General features: G+C 50.7%; 2 protein-coding genes across 10 annotated transcripts in view; one reads left to right on the top strand and one right to left on the bottom strand.

Annotated features, from left to right (window-relative positions):
• Nucleotides 1-10,815, top strand: part of USP40 (ubiquitin specific peptidase 40) — a 71,752-nt gene extending 60,937 nt beyond the window's left edge. For 5 of the 6 annotated variants that reach the window (XM_088794277.1, XM_019739758.3, XM_074315292.2 and 2 more), the window contains 5 exons: nucleotides 1,568-1,633; nucleotides 3,845-4,055; nucleotides 4,171-4,266; nucleotides 7,785-7,879; nucleotides 9,136-9,398. In XM_088794277.1, the coding sequence (XP_088650403.1) occupies nucleotides 1,568-1,633; nucleotides 3,845-4,055; nucleotides 4,171-4,266; nucleotides 7,785-7,879; nucleotides 9,136-9,247 (580 nt within the window). In that variant the 3' untranslated portion in view covers nucleotides 9,248-9,398. Of the gene's footprint in view, nucleotides 1-1,567; nucleotides 1,634-3,844; nucleotides 4,056-4,170; nucleotides 4,267-7,784; nucleotides 7,880-9,135 lie in introns of all 6 variants that reach the window. The other variant, XM_019739759.3, reaches the window with a different exon arrangement.
• A 4,393-nt stretch (nucleotides 10,816-15,208) lies between these two features.
• The window catches only part of DGKD (diacylglycerol kinase delta), a 100,885-nt gene continuing 90,577 nt past the window's right edge, over nucleotides 15,209-25,516 (bottom strand). For 3 of the 4 annotated variants that reach the window (XM_074315247.2, XM_019739753.3, XM_019739755.3), the window contains 4 exons: nucleotides 25,394-25,513; nucleotides 19,474-19,591; nucleotides 18,167-18,297; nucleotides 15,209-17,388 (listed from right to left, as the gene is read on the bottom strand). In XM_074315247.2, coding sequence (XP_074171348.1) covers nucleotides 17,299-17,388; nucleotides 18,167-18,297; nucleotides 19,474-19,591; nucleotides 25,394-25,513 — 459 coding nt within the window. In that variant the 3' untranslated portion in view covers nucleotides 15,209-17,298. The remainder of the gene's footprint in view (nucleotides 17,389-18,166; nucleotides 18,298-19,473; nucleotides 19,592-25,393; nucleotides 25,514-25,516) is intronic. The other variant, XM_074315255.2, reaches the window with a different exon arrangement.

Raw genomic sequence — 25,516 nt, 5'->3', positions numbered from 1 at the left:
GGGCACATGATGCCTCTAGCTTTGTTCTTTCTTAAGATTGCTTTGGCGATTCGGGGTCTTTTTGTGGCTCCATACAAATTTTAGGATTGCTTTTCTATTTTTGTGAAAAATGCCCCTGAAATAGGGATTGCATTGAACCTGTAGATTGCCTTGGGTAATATGGACATTTAACCATAGTCTTCCCGTCCGTGGACACAGAATATCTTCCCATTTATTTGTGCCTTTGTTTTCTTTCATCAGTGTCTTGCAGTTTTCAGTGTACAGATCGTTCACCTCTGGTTAAATTTATTCCTAAATATTGTACTCTTTTTGATGCCATTATTGTTTTCTTCCTTTCTCTTTCTGATAGTTGGCTGTTAGTGTTTAAAATGCACCTGATTTTTGTGTATTGATTTTGTATCCTGCAACTTGACCTAATTCATTTATTAGTTTTAATAGTGTTATTTTGGTGGCATCTTGAAGGTTTCCTAAATACAGTATCATGACATCTGCAAATAGAAACAGTTTTACTTCTTCCTTTCTCATGTGGGTGCCTTTTCTTTCTCGTGCCTAGTTGCTCTGACTAGGATTTCCAGTCCTACTGATAAGGCTGGCAAGCGTGGGCACCCTGTCTTGTTCCTGATCTTAGAGGAAAAGCTTTCAGGTTTTCACCGCTGAGTATGATATGAGCTGTGGGCTTGTCATGTATGACCCTTATCATGTTAAGGTACATTCCCTCTAGACCCAGTTTGTTGAGTTTTTCACATGAAAAGATGTTGAATTTTGTCAGACGATTTTTCTGCATCTGTTGAAATGATCATATGGTTTTTATCCTTCACTGTTAATGTGGTGTCACACTAATTGGTTTGCAGATGTTGAAGCATCCTTGCACCCCTGGCATAAATCCCACTTGATCGTGGTGTGCGATCTTTTTAATGTATTGTTGAATTCAGTTTGCTGATATTTTGTTGAGGATTTTTGCATCAGTGCTCAGGAATATTGGCCTATAATTTTGTTACGGTGTCCTCGTCTGGTTTTTGACATCATGCTGGCCTCATAAAATAAGTTTGGAAAGGTTCCCACCTCTTCTATTTTGGGGAGAGTTATAGGATTGCTGTAATTCTTTTTTAAATGTTTGGTAGAATTCATCAGTGAAAGCAATGTAGTCCTCGAGTTTTCTTTGTTTTTACCAAAAGAGAGGGTGATACAGGGAGAAAAGAAACAGTTGGAGGAAAGAGAACTCAGCGAGATGGAAGCCTGGTGAGTTAGGGGATGAGCATGAAGGGGAGAGAGTGCACTCAAGGAGGGTTTCGATTTCTGAGTCAATCGCCTCACTCATGATTGGTCTGTTTGGGTTTTCTGTTTCTTCTTGATTCAGTCTTGGTAGGTTGCATGTTTCTAGGAATTTATCCATTTTGTCTAACTTGTCCAGTTTGTTGGAGTATAATTGTTCATAGTAGTCTCTTAAATTTTTATTGTTCTTATGTGGTATAATATTTTGCTTAAGAAGAAAGCTTAAAATTGGCAAAAAGTGTTTTTAAAAATTAAATAATGTCACTCAGTATTGTTTTGTTTCATTTATGATCAGGGAATATAAACTGGGAAGGAGAACTGAGATCTGCTTAGAGCCCCTTCAGAAAGAAGAAAACTTAGGGTAAGACATCCTACGACACCTATGAAATTACACACACGTCTTCTTCAAAATCCAGCAACTTAATACTAAAGGTTTTTCTCACTGCTTCTGAGTAACCTGTCACGTTAAAACAGTTTGTGTTCTAGAAGTGTGCTTGTGTGTGGGATGTCTAGAACTTGAAACTCATTTTCCCATAAAACAATGAGAACTGGTTTCCAGTAAGTCGCAAAGGCATATGGACCCCATCAGGCTCCTCGTATGAGCAGAATGCACATATCCAGGCCTTGCATCAAACTGATTAGATTATAATAGCACCTGTCCCTCTGCCCAATTCTACCGTTTTCATCCTAGTATCATAACTGGGCATATTATATACTTACTGACTTATCTGTTACCATCTGTCTCCCGGTACTAAGATGTAAGCTTTGTGACAGCAAGTTACATGATTTTTTTTGGTCACGGCTGTGTCCCCAATAACCTAGAGCGATCTCTTTGTCATAGTATTTATTGAATAAAGAAGCACCCCAGAGCTGTCTACAATCAAACTTTCCTATTATTTTTTTTCATATAGGAGAATCTTTATAAGACGTTTTGTTAGTGTCACCAAATATGAAGATTCTCAGCATTCTTTCTGCCTGACATGCTGTGACTGTCATTCTTGTTGTATAATAACTCTAATAGCTCTCTTCCAACCATGTCTAATCTTCATTTAATGTCAGTTTTGTAAAAATGAACTCTTGATACAAATTGTATTACCAGGACTAGTTTCCTGGAGGGGAATTTCTGAATCAAACTGGATGGACATTTTAGACCTTTTAAAATAAATAGTTAAATTCCTTTCCAGGTAATTATACCAATTTATGTTGCCACAAGCAGTGTTTCTGAGTATTTACTTCACTTCACACTCAAACCAACTTTAAATATCATCATTGTGTAAATGTTTGCTAAGTTGATACAAGAAAAGTGGTTATCTTGTCTCATTTGCTTCAGTGCTTTGATTGCTATGAAGATTGGGCATCTTTTTCAAAGGCTTATAAGCCATTTGTATTTTGTGAGCATGTGAATTATTTCATTTATTTTGCCTGTTTTTAATTCAATACATAATTATTGATTATGACAAAGGCATTGTCCTAGGTATCGGGGATACAGCCGTGACCAACTTGGTGTGAGCTCTTGCTGTGATAATGACCCTGACCCTTTGCCATGTTTATTTTACGCAGCCTCGTCCTTTTTAAACAAGCTGTGTCCCTTTGGAGGTCCCTTCCCCATGGCTCCTCTGTCCTGGGCCACCCCCCAGAGCTCCTGGCCCCCCTCAGCGAGGGGCCCTCATCGCCTCCTCGGCCACTCCAGCTTCTACGCTGACCACCCGGCCTGCGCCTGGCCTCTGCGCGCTCGGCTCTGCTCACTGCAGACAGCACCCCCCCCCCCCGCCCCAGCGGGAGGTTCCGGCTCCCATAGCCCCTCCTGGAGCGCAGTCTCCCCTTTCAGTCTCATCTCCCGACTCACCAGGCTCCACTCTCCCCGAGTTCTCTCCAGCCTCCCCGTGCATCACCCTTTCTTTTGGTAAAAACACCAACGTGACAGGACCGCCTGGTTAAAAGCATTCAGTCTCACCAGCCTAAAAACCTACAGTAGTTTTCATTTCTCCTCTCTACCTCCCAGTTCTTACCTGTAGTTTTCACTTCATGTCCTAAAACAATCTCCATACATGTGTTTCTCCCACCCTTCTGAATATTTCTCTTCTTTCAAGTCTTCCTCCGAGGACCTCCTATCCCTGCTCTTCTGTCATCTCTGTCTCCGATCTCTCCCAACTCGAAGCCCTTGCTTGTTTCCCCTGGCTACTGCACAGCAACTCAGATTTGTAGCACCTGAATAGCTTTTTTCCGGCCAGGCCAGTGTCTGCAGTCAGCACATCCCAAGGAGTCAGTGGCTGGGAACCGGTCAGGTTGCCCCTTTCAGCCCCGCCCCGGCCCTCCTCCCTCCACGCCCCCTTCAGTGCTGCCCCTGCCTCCCCAGGGGACTCTGGCGTGGGCTCACAATGGCAGCTTCACCTCCATCCGGGTCAGGATTGAAGGAAATCTAAACAAAGAGGGTTTCCCGCTAGCACTGGGGGGGAATCTGTCCTTATAAAAATGAAGAGTTGGAGGGGAGGCTTCACCCATCACCCCCTTCCAGTCATCACATATTTCTCATTCTGTTTTAAATCTGACATTGGGCTGTTTTCTGGTACAGCCCCCAGGACGTGCTGCTGAGGACACAGAGGCGTCTCCCAGGGGAGAGGGCGTACGGGCCACCTGTGGACTTGGTGTGGGACACGGCCCGAGGCTGGACCGCGGGCGCCCTGCGGCGGCAAGTGGCTGACTGCTGTTCCCTTCCAGTGGAGAAGATCGAAATCGCCAAATACTTTCCTGAGAAGTTTGAGTGGCTTCCAGTATCTAGCTGGGTAACGTGGGGCTTTCTCAGAATTGGGCCTTCCCTGCAGTAAGCAGGTTACCTGTGGTTTAGTTAAGAATTTGTGGGTGAGTTTTCTTTACTCAAGATGCTTGATTTTTCTATAGAGCCAGCAAACTACCAAGAGGAAAAAGAAGAAAAAGCAAGAGAATTTGCAGGGGGCGCCTTATTACTTGAAAGATGGAGATACTATTGGCGTTAAGGTAAGTTGTTGTTTAACAGCAAATTCACCAGTTGGACAAAACAGCAGGATCAGATGATTTTGTAGAGAAGTTTTATTAACTCTTCAAGGCACAGATAAGCCCATTTTGTGTAAATTGGTTCAGAGAATGGAAAATAAAGAGGGAAAGCCAGACAACTCATTTTTATGAGGCTAGTAGAGCCTCAGTACAAAAACCTTAGTTTGGGGTCTGACTTAAATAAAAATGCTTTTGAAGTTTTATCACTAAGTGTGTTGCTGTAGGTTCTGAATAGGTAGCTGGTTAAGACATTCCTTTCCCTTTTGCTCTGAGTTCTTCTTTGTAAGTCATGAGCACTGGATTTTTAATACAAAATTTTATTCTGTGCTTTTCTGTATCTGTTGACTTATCCATGTGGTTTTTCTTCTTTCATCTGGTACTGTAGTGCTGTTACATAAATAGTTCCTTGACACAGAGCCATCCTTACTTTCCTGAACAAACCTACTTTGTTGCCATGTAATAATTTTTATGTTAATTTTATCCTTAATTTAAGAATTAGTTATTGATAATAAATTACTGATTTAATTTAATCATTGATTTAATAATTAATATTTTGTATTAAGGAGTAAGTATTCTTTTAATTACCACTTCTAGTCAACATTGTACTAGACAATTTACCCTCCTCTACCCCAAAGAAAAATTACTTAAAAAAAAAATTGAAAGAGGTAAAAAAATTCTAAAAGGAAAATATAAGACAGTTTTATGTGCAGTTTTTCTACGAAGGGGATTCACTAGACTGTACAGATGAACCGTTAGATGTATTAAGAGAGTTCAACAGACTACAAGATGGACTCACACAAAATTACAAGGTACCAAGGAGCACATCCAACAAAAACATGTCTGAGACTTTTCTGGAGAATGTTTACAACAATGCTGAGTGGTATTAAAGCTTCAGTTGGACACAGAGCCATAGCATGTCCTTGGACGGGACCCTCACTTTAGTCAAGGTATCAGTTTTTCCCACATTGGAAGTTCAGTGTCACCTCTCTGAAAAAACATGTAGATTAAAAAGAATAAATTCATTTAGAAGAGTAAAGGGCCAGAGAGCTAAGATGTTTTTAAAGAGCGAGGGCAGGGCACTTGCCTTAAGTATTAAGACTGATTCTATGGCCTTGGGGCAGGCGTAGAGGGTAGGGAGCCCCAGACAGACACACACAGATAGGAACACTTAACAGGTATTTCAGTCAACATTAAAAATAGATTATTCACTGCATGGTTCTGCGAGAATTGCTTATTCATATAGGAAAGATGCAGTTATAATTTTGGTTTTATTTTTATAGAGTCCTCAAAGTTATGTAAAGCTTCAGGCCCCATAAAATCTGTGGCCACCTGTGCCCACACCACGTAGAACACTCAGTGTAAAGACTTACACGTGAAAAGCATGTAAGGTTTTCAGCCTTTAGCAGGAAAGACACAAGAAAATCTTTGACTTAGGTTAAGAACTTTCTTAAAATGAGAAACAAAATGAATAAAGCATAAACAAAAGGATTGATAAATTTGACTACACTGAAAGGAAAACTTGTTCACCAAATGAAACCTTAAAAAGCGAAAAAAGCTACAAACAGGAAAGATACATGCAACAATATAATTAACAAGGATTACCGCTCAGAATATGTAAAGCACTTCTACAGATCACTTAGAGAAAGATACACCGATGGGGAGAAATGGGCAAAGATCAACACCCAGCAGTTCTCAGAAGAGAAACCTAAGTGGCCAATAAGCGGCTGAAAACATGGTCAGCTCCCCGGTACCCAGGCCCTGCGAGTGCTGGCTGTGAGTGGCCACTTCCGGCCGGACCCCAGAACCCCAGCAGGCCGGGAGGAGCGGACAGCTGCTCTGGAGAGCAGTCGGCAGTATTTAGTGAGAGAGAACAGACCATACACCCAAGTGGTTCCACTCCTAGGTCATTACCCTAGACCAACTCACACACATGTCTGAGGAGACACACGAAAATGTCCACTGAAGCCCCATTTGTCATAGCATCAGCTGGAAAGGACTTAGATGACCCTCAGAAAGGGACCAGATGAAATGGGGGGAAGGCCCGGCTCCAGGGCTGCGGAACCCAGCAGTTAACGTGGGTAAAACACAGCTCATGCAGCAGATGCTTAGTGTTGGAAAAGAAAAGCCAGGCACAGGGTGGTCATTTATGGAAAGTGTAAAACGGGAAAATGCTGAGCACAGCCGAATAGTAACAGTAAAAACGGGAGGGGAGAGTAGCGCCAAACTCCACGCCCGCGGTGCTTACCTCCAGTGGGGGGGAGGGGCGTCAACGGAGTCCGGGTCTTTCCCTCGAGAAACACTGTAAAGATGAAGCAAATATGGTAAAAGGTTAGTACCATTCATTGCTAACTTGCGCTAAGCATCCTGTCACATGCCAAGCTCCATCCATGTCCATGTGACTCAGTTTTCCTCCTGACAACCGGAGGATGTAGGTACCATTTTAAGACGAGGAAGGAGGTGCAGGGAGTGGGACTGGCGTGGCCTGGGCCCCGGCGCCCCACTCTGGCCCCGCTTATGCTGCCCCAAGGAGGCGGTGTCTGCCCGTTATCTCCGCATTTTATCTTGTAACATTTCGCAGTTTTTAAAAAGCACATCATATACTACCTATTGGAATAAAAATTATAATATTGCACCATTTATTGGACTAGAAGTGATATTTGTGAGGACATTTTCCTCACCTGAGTGGAGAAGCAGCACGGCCCTCCTGAAGGTGTCACTTACTCCACGTCCCTGCAGGGGCGTCATTGGGTACCCAAGCGAACCCCCCCAGGCCCCTTAGGGATGTGGCTGCTCACTGGGAGGCCCGCAGCCCGCGAGCCTCAGCATTTCCTCCCAAGTTAGGTTTTCTCAGTGAAATAAACTGCTAAGTTACTGCGGACTGAGGTGGCTACAGGCGGCAGAGGGAGGGGCCGGTACTTACGGTAAATGACCGTGTGTAAGGCTGCCTGCGGTACTGGGAGGGGGCCTGCTCCCCCAGGAGAGCCTACTGAGTGTCTGTATTCATAACACACTGGTAGAAGCTTCTGGGAGAGTCCAAGCAATTAAGAGACACAGAGAATGCCTTCCAGCAGCGCACAGTGTGGCTGCAGACATGCACAGGTGGGACAGTGACAGTTGGGGTGGGATCCCATCTGATCCCGTGCACAGGGTCTCTGTGCCCCTCATTCTTGTCTCCCTGACAAGCCCTTCGTCTGGGCTCCCTGCCCCCCCAGCCCCCCATCCTGGGAGCAACTGTGTTGCAGACACCGTCAGGCGGGTAACCCTACCTCCCCTTCTCAAGCTGCGCCTGCCACCCGCTGTTTGTCATCAAGCCCTACAATATTTTCTGTCGGTCATTAATCTAGTTTATGCAGATTTGAGTATCTCCTTATGTCAATTTGGGTAATTTTTTTACATAAATTACCTAAATCTGTACATAAGTTTACATAACTTACTCTTAATGTAAGCTAAAAAGATGTCTCATTCATTATCTTGAAATGTAGAATCTGCTGGTTGAAGATGACGGTGATTTCAGTACAGTCAGAGATGATGCTGGAAAAGAGAAACAGAAACAGCTGGCCCTGGGAAGAAAGAAAAGGTAACCTTAAGATTCTCACTATGTGACACACGTCCCTGGAAACCTCGGGGCGGTTCTGTCTCTCGCTCTGGCATGGAAGCCCCTGCTGAAGGCTGGGAACCCACTGCACAGACCAGGCGCTGGGACAGTGGGATGGGCCGCCTCCCAGGGCCTTCTGTGGGGGGGCTGGCCTCTGTCACCAAGGACCCCTCCGTCCCCCACCCAGGGCTTCTCCCACTCGCCACTGCTCCCACTTTCTGGGTCTTTTCCTTCAGACACCAACACTCAGGTCTTAGTCACCCAAAAATGAGTGCTCCCAACCACACGTGCCACTCCAGCAGCGTGCGTCCTCACTGCTATCACCTGCCCGTCCACTCCCCATTCCTCTCAGTTCCTTCCTAGGAGCAGGCCCGGTTGCTGGTCCTGTGGCCGAGGCTGTCTCACCACTGACCCTCCCCTGCAGTTCCCTCCCCTCTGTCTTCCAGCACTGGCATCCTGCTCTGTCACTCTCACCTCCGTCACTGTCACCTCTGTCACTCTCACCTCTGCCCCAGTCACTAGCTTTGGGCACACACTCCTTCCTGCTGGTTCACAGTCCCCTCTTCCGGCGTCCAGGCCATGTGCACCTACCAGGACCCACTGGAACATCCCTCTGAAACCAATACTTCAAAGTCCATGTCACCACACGCAGCCACGAGGGCCCCCACGTCAGTCTCCCGAGCCTTACGTCGGGAGCTCTATTGGGGAGCGTCCTTCCTGTCCTGGCTGCTCTGGGCTTGGTGGGGCCTCCTACCCGTTACTCAGGGGTCTTTGGGGTGCTTGCCTGCCTGACCTGGCACCGCTCACCTCACCTTCCTCTGTCTCTTCCTGCCCTTCCATATATGGGTCCCGTGTCAGGCAGCGTGACAGTCGCGAGCAAGACGTGCCCTCTGCCGCGAGGGGCGTCTGGTGGAGGCCAGGTGCATTTGTAACGACTCACAGGGCTGCACGTCTAAGATTGGTGCCTCTGTGACTTTTTTACTTTGATTCAAAAGGTGAAGCCAGATGACTGTCCTGGGACACATTTTCACCTCCGGGACCGAGTCTGACCCGCCATGTGGGCAGGCGGCGGGGGTAAACTGAGGTCCTCCACGGGGCAGTTTGGAAATACCTGTCCTCTGGGTGGTCTGTTCTAACTTGGCCCCTAAACATTGCAGTGAATTTTGTAGCCATTCCAAACCCCTTGTTCGTGACAGTGAAGTGGTGACAGCCAGTCGGTGACACTCTGTCTCCCACAGCCAGGAAGCTCTTCGTGGGCAGAGCAGCAGCACTGTCTCCGGTGCAGAGTCGCCTGGCCGGCCCCAGAGACCAGAAGCTTCTCTCTCCATCCACGTTGGGAGTTTCAGATAGCGCTGGCGGCTGCGGGTAGTGGGGCCCCTGCACCCGCCTCAGATCCTCGTGGGCCCACGTGAGTTGCTTCCTGCCTCATGCGGACCCAGACGCCAAGGCCTCCGCTTTATCACGTTAAGGGACACAGCAGGTCCCCCGGGGGCCGGCACAGACCTGGCCATGGCTTCCAGGCGCCCGTCAGATGCCGCCCTCGCACCACACCTGACCCCAACCTCCGTGTTTATCAGGAAAGTCACTAGTTTTGCATTAACTGCAGGCATGGATGGAACGGCATGTAACAACCTGCAGCTTAAAATGGACTCTCTTGTCTGTACTGTTCAGTGCTCCGGTCTCTGCATTAAGCAGGCTCTGGCTGCTCAGCTCGTAAAGAAAGGGCGGTCTGTGTCCTGGTCCCCACTGACGGTCCCCCTGTGGTCTGCGTGAACAGATTCTGAAGTGTTAGCTGTCTGCCCGGAATGAGCAGGCGGACAGGACCCCCTCAGCTCAGGACACCCTGCTGGAAACAAGGGTATTCTTGCTGCTGTGGCAGCTGCTGCCGGGCAGGGACACAGGGTCACGGGGACAAGCCGGGCACAGGCCACGCTGGTCATCCAAGTAGCCTCGATGAAAGCAGAAAGAAAATGGAAGCTAAGATTGTTTGCCTCTTAACTCAGCGTGGGAACCGTCAGACTTCAAAGATTTCCTGGGCATTTACGGCAAGTACAGCAGCAGCAGTTGACTTCGGACGCTGGCCTGACCTGTTCTCAGCTGAAAGCAGGATTCCTGAGGAGACACAGTAAAGCTGTACCTTTCTCGCCTGCACTGAGGCTTGGCAGCGACTCCTGTTAAAAACGGTCGGCTCTTCTGTCACGTGCTGAGAGCAGATGGGAAGCAGGTCTCGGGGGGCACCGCCGCCCGGCGTGAGCAAGTGCGGTGTCTGTCCGAGCACCGGGCAGCCTGGCCCTGGAGCTGGACACTGCGTGGCTGGCCCTGCCTTGCCTCTGTCCTTCGCCCTGTCGCAGCCGCTGTTAGGACCCTTGCTCTCCTGACTGAGACGCTGGCTGTCAGATCGCACAGTAGTTCGCACTGCAGGCGCTGCGCCGTAACAGGTGGGACGTGGCTCACAAGCTGCTTTCCAGGGCTGAACACAAACCGCCTCGGACACTGGCACAGGCGGTTCAGACCGTGTCCTCACGGGCACCTTCCCGTCGGTGATGAGACCAAACCCCGTGAGGCCCGTGAGTGTGGCTGGGCGCGCAGCCCTCCCTGGAAGCAATCTGTTCCTTTAACTGACACGTCTCCTTGCTGGGCCCCTCGTTTCATTGAACAACATTAGTGCACTAACCGGGAAGCTGTGCTTCTGAGAAGCCGGAGGCCTCACTGGACGTGACTTAGCGACACGGGCACCGTGGATGTGCCTTAATCTGTCCACAGCAAGCGCCCGCCAGGGCCTGGGGGCTGCGGGGGGGCCCTGCTGCTTTGCCCCTCCCTCCCTCTTCCTCCTTCCCTCCCTCCCTCCTTTTTTAATTCGGAGATGGAGCGGGGCTACAAGGAGAGAGCTGCACAATTTCATTAAAAAATAAACCATCTTCAGGCTGTGTCTTGTGTTCCTATCGGACGCCGGCCGCTTCATGTTCTGTGTGGCCTTTTGTCCCAAGCGGACTTCAGATGCTAAATACACATGGTTTATATTTAGAAATACTGTATCGGTGCCACTTTAGAAATAACAGAAGCATGTTTGGGTTTTAAATAAACTCCGACTCATGGGAAAAACTGTTGGAAGAAATGGAAGTGGTCTGCTTCTCTTTTTCCTTCTAGGGAAATAGAGCTGGCAGTGGGGTTGCCTTGCAGAAAACATTTATTCAAACGTGACGTTTTTCTGGCAAAGGGGGGGTGGCGTACAAAAATTCCCTGATGCAAAATGATGGCTTCACAGATGTCAGTGTCCCTTTGGAACAGACGTAACTGTGAAGGACCACAGTATTACGGGCCCTTCCCCCTGCCTGGAAGGGACACAAACAGCTGCTGTCTGTCACTTCTTCTCCACTGTGTACTCATCCAAAGCATGGCCGTAATACAGGTCAGTAAAACACGTAACGTGCTGTGGGTGTGTTCTGGAAATTCGCTGCCCTTCAGAGGAGCATGAAGCAATGACATCAATACACAACTAACGAGGAGCATGTTTCCAGCTCCCTCCAGTTGCCCCAGGTCCCTGCCCCTCAGCCCCCCAGTGGCACTGAGAAAGCCACTCGCCACACAGCCCTGTGGCACTGGCGTCAGTCAGTCTGTTAGGACCCTCCCTCTACGGCCGCTAGAGCGAAGGGACCCTCCTGGCTGGTGAAAGCGCAGAGTCCAGGCAGGAGGCCCCAGGGCCTTTCTCTCCATGGTGGTGTCCCTGTCATGTGGGCTTTTCCCCGTGTAGCAAGACGCCACCAGGAGCTCCAGAATTACACCCTGTGGGACTCAGGGTGCCTCCTTCTAGGGACCTGAAAGGCTCCTGGGCTCAAAATGGGGGACTGCCCCCCCCTGCTGTTCAAATGGCATGGAGCACCTGGAGGGCAGGACCCTCCCTGCGGGATCCCAGCCCGGCCCCTCAGATCACGTCTCTGGGAGGCCCCATAACCACCTGCCCACATGAGCCCGTGTGCTCAGAAGTTTTCTCTGCACCATTTCACCCACCTCTTGTAGGGGCCCTGGCCTCACACCTGCATAAGAGGTGTACCTAGTATCTGTATAAGCTTTTGCTTTTCCAAATACAAAATCACTGCCCAATTCTACCATCAGGAGAGATGAGTAGTTACAGGACTGCTACAGGGATTAGGTTCAACTCTGTGACAGAAAACAAGACACACAGTTCTCACTCACCTAAAAGTGCAGTGAGCAGCAGCACGGATGCCCTGGAGGCTGTGGAAGTATCAAGAAGCAGCTTCTCTCTCTGCCACACTCACTATTCGCTTCCGTTCTCCAAGCCACCCCATAGCCCAAGCTGGCTGCTGGGGATCCAGCCATCATGTCCACCCTCCAGGCCAGCAGCAGGAGGAAAGAGGCACTTTCCTATGTTTTAAAGGAAACTTTCTGGAAATCCCAGTTAATACTTATCTCTCTGACCCAAACTAAGTCACATCCTTAGTTTGTAGAGTCACATTTCCAGGAGCACATTTGGGCACAGTGCCTCCCCAGATGATGCAAAGGGGAAAGAGAACTGATGCTTACAGGCACCGAGCAGTGGCTCCCATGAATGCTGACAGAGTGTGAGCTTCCAACTCACAATTAGATTGAACAACACAGGGCCAGGAGTAGGGTAAGGTGAGGCCTCGGGTGCAAAATTTAAAGGCACCCAAGAAACTCAGAAGGCTAGATCATTTTTCAGTACAATCTTTTTAGAAATCAAAATTAATGAAAAAAATCCACAATGAACAAAATATCAAAATTTTAAATAAAGACAGTTTCAGCAACAACAGTCAATGCAAACCTGGATACGGTCTTTAGAAGAAAATCTCGTCCTTTTTGCCTCCGCAAGCATATCCACAGCACCGTGGCCAGCTCCATCCCCAGGGCTCTCCCGCAGCAGAGAGGAGACACAGTCGGGGTCAGAAGAAGAAACAAACTAAAGGTCTCCATCTCACGGAGGAAAAGGGGGGAAGGATGAGGTCAGACTGTCTCCTTTCCCCTCTCTAGCCTCCATGGCCCAGGGTTTAATCTCTGCAAACCACCCTCAGTCTTCATACGCAGTATAGGCACTGAGCTGGGAGCGAGTGGAGTGGCTTCAGGGCCTGTGGCAGAGGCCGGAGTCCTGATCCAAGCCACCTGCACCACCAGGGACACCCCTAGGCCACAGACATCAGCCTCCAGGTGCAAGGTCAGCGTCCCCGCCGGCAGGTGAAGGCCATGTTGGCAGAGAGAACCCTGCTGACCAGCCGGTGCCAAGGGCTCCCCCCCTCCCTCCCTCTCTCCTCAAGGACACATGACTTCCTCTTTCCAAACACCTGGAAACCATCTAAAGGAGGAAAGCAGGAATGGGTAAACTGAGGGCTTTTTCTTCCCCTTAAAGAGACTTCAAATCCCCCGAGGGGACTAGGTCAGGGACCACTGGCCGATGACAGCCCCTCCCACAGGGCAAGATGGCATTTCCCAGCGTCCTGTGCAGTCAGGTCTCTCAGGGGAGTTTTCATTTGCAGCTCTACCCTGGCGGGCTCAGAAAACCCCAGGCACACGCCTCCATCTTCCCAACCCCAGCAGAAAGGGGGTGACCAGAGCCACACTGGAGGACCCCTGAGTGCCTGACACACATCTGCCCTTGACTGTTTTGGGGGGAAAATAAACTTGGTTGTGTTGGAGCTGTGACATCTGGGAGTTTACTTGTTAGAGTAGCTTAGCCTGCCCCGACTTACTGCAATTCACGTCAGCAGATCACATCAAGCTGATGCTGGATGGAGCACTTACTTCGTGGTGGATGAATTCACAGGAAACTGCTGTTAATCTTGCAGTCGCCCCACACTCGGACCCTCCCCACCCCAGGTGCCTGTCTGCTCTGGCAGTGGAGCTGAGCAGAGCCAGGTGGGCCACACTGGTGCAGGAGTGGCGCTGGCTGACCCCACCGCCCTCCCAAACCCGCTTCTGCTCTGTCACCAAGGAGCTGCCAGCAGGCAGCAGGAGCCCAGGCTCTGTGCCAGGACGCAGGCGTGACTCAGGCCCTATTTCCCCACCTGCCGTGGGCTGGGCTTGGTGTAAGGCCTGGTCCCAGCACCGAGGTATGGTCTCTAGTGCCCACTGCCCGTGACTCCCATCTGCCACGTGCTGGCTGTGACATGGGACAAGTTGTGCACCTCTCCGAACCTTGCCCTCATCTGTAAAATGGAGGCACCCTCCTGGTAGGGATGTTAGAAGAGATGAGTTAACATGTGTAAAGTACTTGGGCCAGTGCCCGGCACATTACAAACATTACAGAGCCCAGGGCCTCGCTGCCTTTGCACCGACTTAGTCATGAGTATGCGACTCAATTCTAGACGACGACACATTAGGGGAGGGCAGTGGAAGCCAGGGCTTCCTTTTACTTGAAGAGACACACACAGCACACAACCACCTGCTCACACACCTTGTACTGGACGCGGTGAAGCTGAATGTGATGCCTGGGACAGTGGCAGCCATCTTGTAACCATGAGGCCTGATCCTGGATGTCCCGGGGGAGGAGGGTACACAGCAGGACAAAACTGGGCTCTACGACGCAAGAAGGGGGGACAAAGAGCTGCTGGGGAGGCAATCTCCACGTCCCAAGCCCATGCAGCCCTTGGGATCCTGCCAGCCTGATTTTCAATTCCATGATGCCTGTCCCCACCCCTCACCCCAAGAAACGGGGGGGGGGGGGTGATAAAGTGACCTTGAGCTTGAAGAGGCAACTCCCTTGGGATAAAGGTACCATGAGCAAACAGAGAGGTAGGAGAGCTCCTGGCTTGCAGTTTTATATACAAGACTTCAGTTAGACTATTAGCTAAAATGACCCATCCTCAGGAAGCAGGCCGGGCCGAGGCTGCATAGGATTAAATCTGAGACCCTCGGGCGGCTGGATGGCTCAGTTGGTTGGAGCGCGAGCTCTTAACAAGAGGGTTGCCGGTTCCATTCCCACATGGGCCAGAGAGCTGTGCCCTCCGCAACTAGACGGAAGGACAGCGACTTGGAGCTGACAGGTCCTGGAAAAAGCACAGTGATCCCCAATATTCCCAAATAAAAACAAAAAAAAAGCCACCTGAGAACCTCAGCTGAGCCGGTACCCCACCTCCTTCTGAGTGTCTAATCCAACAGATCCCAGAGCCCACCCACACCCTAAAAAGTACAATGGCGTTCTATTTTGCTTCTCAGCCACCACCAATTCAATGTATTTTTAGGGCAGCTGAAAAATGTAATTCTGAATCCAGTCTGGAAGCATTTGGGCAACTGACATTTTATGTCAAAGCACAAGCAATGATGACAAGAAATCTGACAGTGGAAGATCAAAAACAGGCTTGTTTTATTTATACACAGAACAACTATTTACAACCTCAGAGGTGGACTATATACACAGCCATACAGGAGGCATTTGCTTCCACGGAGGGCACCGTATAAATTAACTTCATAAATATGAGGGTGAGCCCCACCCGAGGACACAAAACCTTCTCTCCAAGACTCTCCAGGGTGCCTTCCTTCCTCCCTCCACAGCCACAGGACCGTGAGACCCCGGGACCCTGGGGGAACAGCCAGTCACACAGCAGGGTCCTGGGGCGGGCAGGGGAGCACCCCATGTGCAGCAACAAAGATTCACAACGAACGGGGACCTGGCCCTTCACCGACAGTTTCATGCAACATTCGTATTTACTCATTTCACTTCTCACTTACTGGAATTAGAAAAATGGCTTTTACATAAAGTGTTGCTTTAATCACTGACAACGTATTATTTTAAACACCATGCTTGACTCAAACCTAGGCTTTCCCACGGGGAGGACGCTGAGGGCACAGGGTGCCCCACGGGGGCCCCCTCACCTGACTTCTAGCCTGTCCTGTCTGGGAGCCCCTGAGAACCCCAGGCGCCACCGATCCAAGCAACAGGGCAGCCCATTCTGAAACCGCGGGTACGGGTCCCCAGGATCTGCACTGTGACAGCGAGTGACGTCTGGTACTAGATTCTCGCTCCACGTTCACAGGGCGCAGAGGGTGACGCACAGCTGCCCCGCCTCACCGCCAGGGGGCGGCCGAGCTCACGAGCAGGACACAGGCTCTACCACAAACCCCACCCACCACATCACACGCGGGCTCAGGAGTGGGTCGTGGAACCCTGGGGCAGGGGCAGGGGCAGGGGCAGGGCCTCTGCCTGGGCCCAGCACCCAGGACCTCCACTGGGGGCAGCCCACACGAGAGGGGGCCTGGCAGGGAGCCGGCAGGGGGTCTGCAAAGCGAGTGGCAAATGCTGTTCAGCTACGAGCCCCCAAGGGGCCTCCTGCGGTGGCTGCAGGGCGCCTTCGCCCTCCTGCCGTCCCCTCCCTCACACGGTCAGCGGCCCCGGCCACAGGCACTAACGCCCAGCCTCCCCTTCGGGGTGTGGCGCCCCGGCAGACCCAGGGGCTGGGGTGCAGGTCACAGAACCCCTTTCCAGGGTGATGGGAGCCCTGTGAGGTGTGACGGACTCTGCAGAGAAGGGGGCAGAGTCCAAGGCAGTGAGGGCTGTGGGGGCGGCGGGCGAGGGGGCCCCGACACCTCCAGGGACGCGGGGCCGGGCAGCGCGACACAGCCACCCGAAGGTCAAGCTCTCAGGACGGCCCACCCAGGACCGCTCTGCAGGGTGGCAGCTTGTTCTGCCCCAGAAATACTGAACTGGTGCCCACAGGGCCTGTCCCGCCCGGGGAGGCGGCCGCGTCGGTGTGCCCGGCCCCAGGCGGCTCTCCGGCGACAGCACTGCGTCCCCACGCCCGCCCGCAGCTCAGGAGGCGCCTGAGGCATGGGGGGCGCAGGGGGGGGTCAGCCGGGCACCCTGACGGCCGGGGTCACAGGCTGGAGGACGACCGAGCTTTCTCTTCATGTTGCGTTAAAATGAACAGGACTAGGGACGCTCCCGCGCGGTTTTCAAACCAGGAGAGGCGCGGCCTCCGTGGAAGACCTTGTCCACGAACGGACATCAGCAGTGGGCGGCCAGGGGCTGCTGAGGGGCCACGGAATGGCTGGCGGGCACCGAACTTCCCAGGGTGGGGGGACACAGGCTCCCGAGAGCCGCAGGCCTCGTCTGCTCGCCCGGGAGACGGTGCCACACGGACCGGAGCCCCGGGACAATCACGTGCGGCCCAGACAGGCCGTTTCTGCTGAGATGCCCGGGGCCCAGGACGGGTCGGCGAGCGCTGGGAGGTGGCGGCACCATTCACCCCCACGCCAGGCTGAAAAGGTGCGTGTCCGAAGGTAGCTGTGTTGGTGTGTTCACGGCCGCGGAGGGGCCGGACGGGGCCCTGGGAGGCCTCCTGCGGCGAGCAGGGGGAGTAGCACCATGACAAGGGCCGGCGCCGCGGCCCCGCCTCAGTCGCAGGAGCGCAGGACGCAGGCCGAGAGGGCGGCGGCTAGGCCTCGGCGGCAGGGGGGCTGCGGCTCAGCTCCCTGATGCCACACAGGATCCTCTTCATGTGGCCCACCTTGGTCACGCCCAGGTCCTGCAATGACAACACTGCCACTGACGCCAGGGCTACGACAGGCGGCCCACGGCTCGGCACACGGGGCGGAAATGAGGCAACGGACACACAAGATGGAACCGACACACGGAGTGACAGGCACGCAGACGCCCCCACATCATTCCTGTGACCCCATCACTGATGTCGCTCAGGGACAGGGAACAAGACGGAGACCAAACACAGGGCTGGCAGCAGGTGGACCCCACTCCCGGGACGCGGGAGCTCGCGTCACCTGAGCTGGGCAAGGTGCCCCCCCCGCCCCCCATCCCTCCCATGAGGCAGTGACGAGCTGGCCCAGGCAGCACGTGGACCCCGGCGAGTGTGACGTGACTGTGCCGGAGGAGCCGCCAGGTCTCCTGGGCTATAATCGACTCCGTCACCAACAGAGGGGACGCTGTATGCTGGGGTCCCCTTCACCCATCATCACAGAGCCACTCAGTTTGACTTATCAGCGAAAGGCTGTGTCCCCCACAGAGGTTTTAACGGTAACATAGTTCATGGCCACCCAGGCTAAGCAAAGCAGGGTCCCGCCAGTAAGTCTGCTCTGGTTCTGCCTGGCTGCGGGGGGTGGGGACGTCACTGCCAGAGGCAGGGTCGGCCGCTCGGTGGCCAATGCCAGCCGTGACCCCCAGTCGTGCACAAGGGCCTCAGAAGCACTGTGATAATCTGACGCTGGGACATGGCCAGGTCAGAGGGAGGGGACCGAGGCCAAGCTGCGGGGACGCCAGGTGTGGGTACCCGGGGGGCGCTGTGGAAGTACCTTGAGGTCCCTCCGCTCCAGGTGCAGGAGCTCGGAGCCCCGGATGTCGTGCCGTGTGAAGGTGTCCTTATACTCACACAGACTGAGGTGCTCCAGCCAGGCAGCAACCTCCTCTGTGCCCCAGAGGTGAGCTGTCGGAGACGGAGAAGCACGAGTGCAGTGAGTGCCCCGCGCCCAGCAGCCGGCAGCCGAGACGCCCCAGCAGCCAGCGCCTCAGCAGCCCGCGCCCAGCAGGCGGCGTCCGAGACGCCCCAGCAGCCGGCACTCCAGCAGCCCGCACCCCAGCAGCTGGCAGCCGAGACGCCCCAGCAGCCTGCGCCTCAGCAGCCAGCACCCCAGCAGCCGGCACCCCAGCAGCCAGCACCCCGCACCCCAGCAGCCAGCACCCGCGACCCTAGCAGCAGGAGCCTGCCACCCAGCCACAGGTACTGCCCCAAGTGGTGCAGAAAGCAGCAGGGGAGCCCGCTCTCAAAAGGCAAGACTGCAGCAGGGCTGGTCTGTTCCTGCCAGGTTGGCCATCAGCCTTCCCGACATTTCCCCATGTCCCAGGAAGGACGAGCACCAAACCAAGGGAAATGCGGGTCTGACTGCAGCTGAAGCCAGCTTTCCCTCCACCTTCTAGAAGGTTCATTCACTTCAGGAAACAGCAGGAAGGGAACATGCAGCAATTTCATGTAATCAGAGCCACCATCATTAAAAGAAACCCAATTTCTGGACAAACATGCAAAGAAAAATCACGGGAGCCATCCTGACTGGTAGCCAATGCCACCCCAAACCCAGGTGTGGGGCCACCTGGCAGCCGGGAGCGCTGGGACAGCTGTGCTCAGGACTAACCCTTCAGATGCAGTTCACGCTCAATCTACTGACCCAAAGGGAAACTGTCCTTTAGTGCCATTTTCTATTGCTCTCACGGCCCACACTAGCTGGTGGCCCAGGATCCCGGTGTGGGGCTCTGATCACCAAACCAATCAAACAAAAATCAGCGCCCCCCAGAGGAAGCCGCCTGAGGGGGTTCTGTGTCTCCTCCGTCTTGTCACCTCTGCTGTCCTCCCCCCAGCTCGCACCCTCCATCTAGGGCAGGCAGGCGGTTCCGTGGCCTGTCACCCAGTCTGCATGGGAGCAGTTCAGGGTGTGACCAGGGCCAGCACCTGGCAGAGCAAAGCCAGGGCACAGATCAGTAGCTGCAGACAGACGACTCGGCACAGGCCGTGATGCGGGGTCGGGCCCGAGGCCCAGGCCCAGGGAGAAAGCAGACACGGGAAGGGCACACAGCCGGCAAGGGCGGCCGGAAGGGTGGGGGCAGGTACCAGGGGCTGCCAGGCTGCTGTGCACTTCTCTGTTCTTGTTGTTTTTCTCCTTCTTAAATTTGGTCACCAGGCGGAATTTCCCACTGCGGCTGCGTTTGGAAAGATCCAGCATCACATTCTGTGGTGGGAGAGGAGAAACACTGAGAATCAGACCCCAACTCACCAAGGCCCGAGTAACAGCTCTGGAGCTCAGAGGGGCGGGCGGGGGCCGAGGCGAAAATGCTTTGTCCCCGGTTTACTTATTCTTGTGTTCTTCCTTGATTTTAGTCTTGTATTTATTGTTCGTTTTTAATGCCTTTGAAAGTGGTTTCACAGTGAGCACCGTGTATTTTCATCTTCTATTTTTTCATTTTAGAACATGCATTTCTCATGTGATTAAAAAGCTGTGTAAGTATTATTTAAATATTAGTATAATTACAGAACTATAGTAAGTAAGTTATTTAGCAATCCTCTAGTGTCCCCTGGCCGGCTTTGACTGTACCACAAATATCTTTCTAAATAAAGCTTCTCCTGCACGTGCACTTTCCTTGGATTTACTCTGAAAGGCAGCATCTGTGAGGGGAGCAGGAGTGACACAGGGACACTGTCCTGAGGTGCCCCTCCCACCCCCCAGAGAACTCCGGGGACGGGCAGAGCCGATACTGCTTCTTCCTGCAACCTTCCTTCCTGACGGGCCTGTGACCCTTCTGCTGTGCACACAAATACACACACCTGTGTGTACCAGTCTGAACGCACCCTTTCCTCGTTTCAGGCACCCCAGCTTCTTCCTGCCCCGGCTGTCTGGATCCTGCCCCAGGGCTCTGCTCCCACACAGACCCGCAGCCTGATGACACACTTTCCGATTGGACAGGGACATCTGATCACACTGAAAACACCTCCACAGGGACTGTCACTGGAACAGCAAGCACCGCAGCTAGAATTTGGCAACACACGCGTCTTCCATTGGGAACAGCTGCCATGGGGCCGCTCAGTCCCGTGAGCTCCTCAGAGTTGCCTTCGTGCACTTCCTACCGCAGGCAAGTCATGTGTTTTATGTTTCCACTATGAAAGGGACATCTCACAGCGACGTTTTCTCACCAATCATGAGTACTCAAGAAACTTGTTTTCACAAACTTCTTATACTTGGCAAAATGACCCATGACGGATTCGCAGAGCTTGATCCATTAAAGCCCGTTAGCTCCCGGTGACATCACAGCCACAGGTTCTTCTGTCCCCAAGGGCTGGCGCCCACCCCACCCCCAGTGCTTCCTGCAGGAGGGGGTGACTGAGGTGAGAGGCAGCCGTTCTCTACCACAATCTAAAGAGCACCCTACTCCCGACTATAATTTTTTTTCTAATGCATACATGAGCATTCAATTTATTTCTAACTTTTAATGTGGGTCTCTTCATCCACTCGTAAGATGGAGCTGAGTACCAACATGCTCTTCGTCTCCCCCGCCTTTTAAAATAAACAAATTTCAGATTTCAAATTACACCACCCATAGACACTTCGTCAACTGTGAGACAAGAACACTTTGTAAAACTGTTATCACACTGACACCAGCACCAAAATCCATTTATGTCCAATGAGCTCATTTATATCAAATCTCCCCAACAGCTTCAACCATTTATCCTTGAGGTTGGTTTGCATAAATCAGACCCTAACAAGGTCCACAAGTGACACACAGCCCTGAGCTCTGTGGCCCCCTTCCCTTCACCTACAGAGAAACCAGCTGTCTGTCCTGTAGGCTCTAACTGATGGCTCCCTGCAGTGTGGCTGGCCCCGCTCCTCCCTCCCTGTGTGGCGCTGCGTGGGCAGCTGGGGACACGGACAGGCCAGTGCGTGAGGATGTCACCGGGCTGGCCCACTCCATCCCCACCAGGTTACAAACCCGCCAGGGGATTCCCCAGGGGATGCAGAATGAATAGCCTTTCAATCCTGCACTTTCCTTTCAATCCTGCACTTTCCAGCTGGAATTCTTTTAAAAAGAATTTCTTTCATCAGCTATGATTTGTATGGATCTACTGATAATATTGAATTTTGGAATCAATGTGCTAGTTTTAAAAAATGAACTGTGGAAAGTTCCGGAGATTTGTTTCACAGCGATGTGAATACACCTAACATAACTTGAACTGTACACTTAAAAATGACAAAGATGGTAAATCTTACAATTTTTACCACAATTAAAAAAATATGAACTGGGATAATGTCCAATTTTTTCTAGCTTTGATACCGTTTCTTACATATGGAAATTACCTATTCCTCGACATTTTTCCTTTGAAGGTAATATTTAAATTATTTTTTCAAGTTGTTCTGTGGCTATACTTTTAAAACGTCTTCAGATTTCAATTTGTATAATTTCAATTTTTCCGGAAAAATCAAGTTTCATCAACATTTTAAACTTCACTAGCATTTCTGTGATTGCAGCTTGATTTACTTTTCTCATCTGTTGTTACATCCCCTTCATAACTTCATTTTGTTCATTTTCCCTGAATATATTTGCCAGAGGGTGGTTTAATTATTTGCTTTCAAAGAACCAGCTCATAAATTCATCACTTTTTTTTGCTTTCAAATAAATGACTTTCCTATTTCTATGCGAGTAGGAACGCAGCACCATCCCCTCCAGATCCCTCTTGTCCTTTGAACCTCACCCCATCTCTTCCCTTGGGTGGGTGGGAGCTGACAGCGGCCAGCAGAGGGGGCCCAGGAGGGAGCACGGCCCCCCCTTGCCTCCCAGGACCTGGCTGCGACTTCCCGCCCCAGCCATGCGTGCACTGTCCTCGCTGCCTGCAGAGGGTTTTTGGTTTTGAAATTAAATGTGCTCTTAGGCGCCACCTGTACTATGTCCCACCTACTCCTGCAAGAAAGAACACCTGCACCGTCCCACCAGCCCACATCTGAGAACCCCAGAAACCAGGGCTGCTCTAGACATGGCTCAGGGGACCCCATTAAGTCAGACAGCCGGGGGCACTTGTGCAGGTTTGTGTGTGTTCACGGCATTTGGTGATACTGGTTTTGGAAACATTTTTAGGTTTAAAGCACTGGAACCACGATCCCTGTGACATGGGCTCTGAGTGCTAAGACCGGACAGTCAAACAAGCCAGCTGGTTGGTCACCCTGCAACCAGGTCCCAGGGCGCGAGCCTCCCATGGCAGCAGCTGCTACAGGACCGGCCCTCCATCCGTCTTCAGAGGCACTGGGTGTGGAGGGGGAAGCAACCCGCTGTGGGAAGGGCAGGGGGACACGGGGGCCGCAGCTGAGCACGGGCGGTTTCTACCTTCCGTGAGTAGCTGAGGTTTACTGTGCCCCAGGACTGTGCTACCCAAACGACCCCTGGGAAAGAACCAGCTTTAAAATGTCCAGTCCATAGTCGGCTGGACTAGAATGAAGTGTGACGAGGTAAATTACTAGAGAAATGTAACCGGAAAGGACATACAAACTGCCAATTGCTTAAAAGTTTCTACATTCTTCCTCTCAATTCCTATGATGAGAATAAAGCGTTTCGTACTATCAGCAGCCCTGGTTTAGAACACGATCAGATTCTGAAAACATCCTATGGGCAACAGAAAACATATTCCCTCTTTACAGAGTACAGAATTCTCTATACAGAAACATGATACATCTGTGTATGTATGTTTTTATATATAAATATTCTATATGTAAATATATTGGATATTTTATTCTATATGTAAATATATTGGATATTTTCTATATGTAAATATTTCTTTTGTTCAGATGCTGTGATACGGTTTTATTTGATTTATCATGGACTGACAGTGATGGCTCACACAACAGTTTGGTTTCTGTCACTTTCTCTCATTTCAAGAAGTTTTTGCTTTATATACTTTATGCATATAAATTCAAATTCAAATTTTGGGGGTAATCACTAAAAGACTAGCCAGAGAGTATATATTCCCCAACTAGTAGAGGGGACAAACAGAATTGTGTGGGAGGAAGGAAAGACTCATCAATCAAAAAGGAGAAATTAAAAGAAACAAAAAGGACAAATAGAAAGCACAAAGATTAAAAAATATATATACATATATATATTAGTATTCACTGATAATATGAATAAATGCACACAGACTGAACTCTCCAATTAAAACAGAGTACTAGACTGGATAAAAATCCAACAATATGCTGTTTATGAGAGACACTCCAAATAAAGTTTGAAAGTAAAAGCATGAAAAATAGACCAAACAAGTTGACTTGAAAATAAAAAGAATGACTGAAAGTCTTTACATAATAATAAAACCTATATGCACTCAATGACATAGCCTCAAAATACCTAAAGCAAAGATACACAAAAATCACAAATCGAGACATCTATATCCACGGCCAGACAGCTCAATAGTAATTGACAGATAGCTCAAGACAAAAAATAAATTTTATTACAAAATTATTATATTTTACCAATATAAAGTGATCCCCCTATATTTATTACCTTAGGTATGCAATTCTGTTTTTATGTTAATATTGTTAATTTGGGATTTTTTTTTATTGTGTTTTCTTGAAATTATTTATTTTTAATCTTTCTGTATCCTAAGTTTTTACTGGGAGTACGGGAGAGAAAACAAGGCGCTTTTCTTTTCTTTTTTTAATACAATCTGAGAATAATTTGCTTTAAAGAGGGGAATCTATAATATCATTTTCTGTTACCTTATTTTCATGTTAGCTACTTAGTATTTTTATGTTAGCTACTTAATAGTCCCTTATTTTCTTTTACAATATAGACTATATTTTTTGTTTTTTGTAGTGACTTGGAAAGACACAAATCTTTTCAGTTCTATTGGAAACTACCTTTAAGTTTTTAAAAATCATCACTAACTCTACATTTCCCTAATTATCAAAGTCAAGAACTTTTTTTGACTTTCTTCCACCTTCGGAGGAGGAATTTAACGTGCTTTCATTCCTCTGTCTGTGTCCTCACCCAGACTCCCCAGCTCACTGTCCACTTCTCAGGCTTTGATAATTTAATCTGGAATCACAAGGTCATGTTATTATTACATCTGTTCAATGTTTTATATATTATTTTAGTAATTTTCTTCTACATGAAAGTTTTACTATATTTATAATTAACTATTTAAGCAATTGTGATGAGCTTGGCCTGTCTTTTTATACCGAAATGTCCTCCTTCTTAAGTTGTTGAGTCTTGTTGCCTGGCTGGAAGGACAGGGTTTGGATGTGCCAACAAATGCCTGTGTATTCAGAGGACACTGGATGCTGGTGGGCCCGCCTCTGTCCGCTCACCCTACTGCTGCCAACAGGTTGTAACAAACCAAGCTGGCAGCAGGAGTGCCCACTGTTTCTAGTGTCTAGCGGTTACCTTGTGAGATGTGTTACCCTAAGGGGAACTTTTCTCCTGATCACTCTGCTCTATCCTGAGAGGGAGGCCATCCAGGGTTTGCCTTTGTCCAGACACTGCCCACGAAAACCAGCCATTCAACAAGCACCTCCCCTGTGCCCTGCTGCCTGCTGTCCGGTGCAGGAAGGAGGTGACTGCATCTCAGGACGCACACAGCGGGGGTCCTGTCTGTCCCAGCTACAGGACCTGTGGCAGGCTGGGGTCTCTAAACACGTGTAAAAGGAAACGGGGCTGTGCTGTGAGTCACGCACACCCACTCTGTCAGAAGAGGCTGTATGTCTGACAGATGTGTCTGCACATGGGGGCAAACAGAGGGGCTGAGCCCAGCTTCTTTCTACCTATTTCCTGGTCAGCCCGCAGCTCTGCTTCCATGAGCAACATGTGCCTGTCGTCAGGTCATTCTCAATACCAGCTCCCACTCCTCCCCACACCCTGAGGCGTCTGAACAGACAAGTCTTCAGAAGCCATATCAGGGGCTGCAAGACCGATGTCCCTCCCGCAAAGCTGCGGGGAGTGCACTGAATACAGGCCCTGAAGGGAGAGCCTGGGGCGTCCAGGCGGAAGTGACAACATACCTCTTCATCGCTGGGCTCCATGGGCTGGCACAGCCACGGCGTGTCCGCCAGCTTCCTGAGCTGCTGGTCCATCTCGGCGAGGGCGGCCCCGAGCCGCTCCTTCTGAGGGGTGTCGAGCTGCTG

This window comes from Rhinolophus sinicus, chromosome 17 (genome assembly GCF_057876585.1).
Source record: "Rhinolophus sinicus isolate RSI-liver-muscle chromosome 17, RSI-T2T, whole genome shotgun sequence".
NCBI classification, from domain to species: Eukaryota; Metazoa; Chordata; class Mammalia; order Chiroptera; family Rhinolophidae; genus Rhinolophus; species Rhinolophus sinicus.
This window is presented reverse-complemented; position numbering and strand designations above follow the sequence as displayed.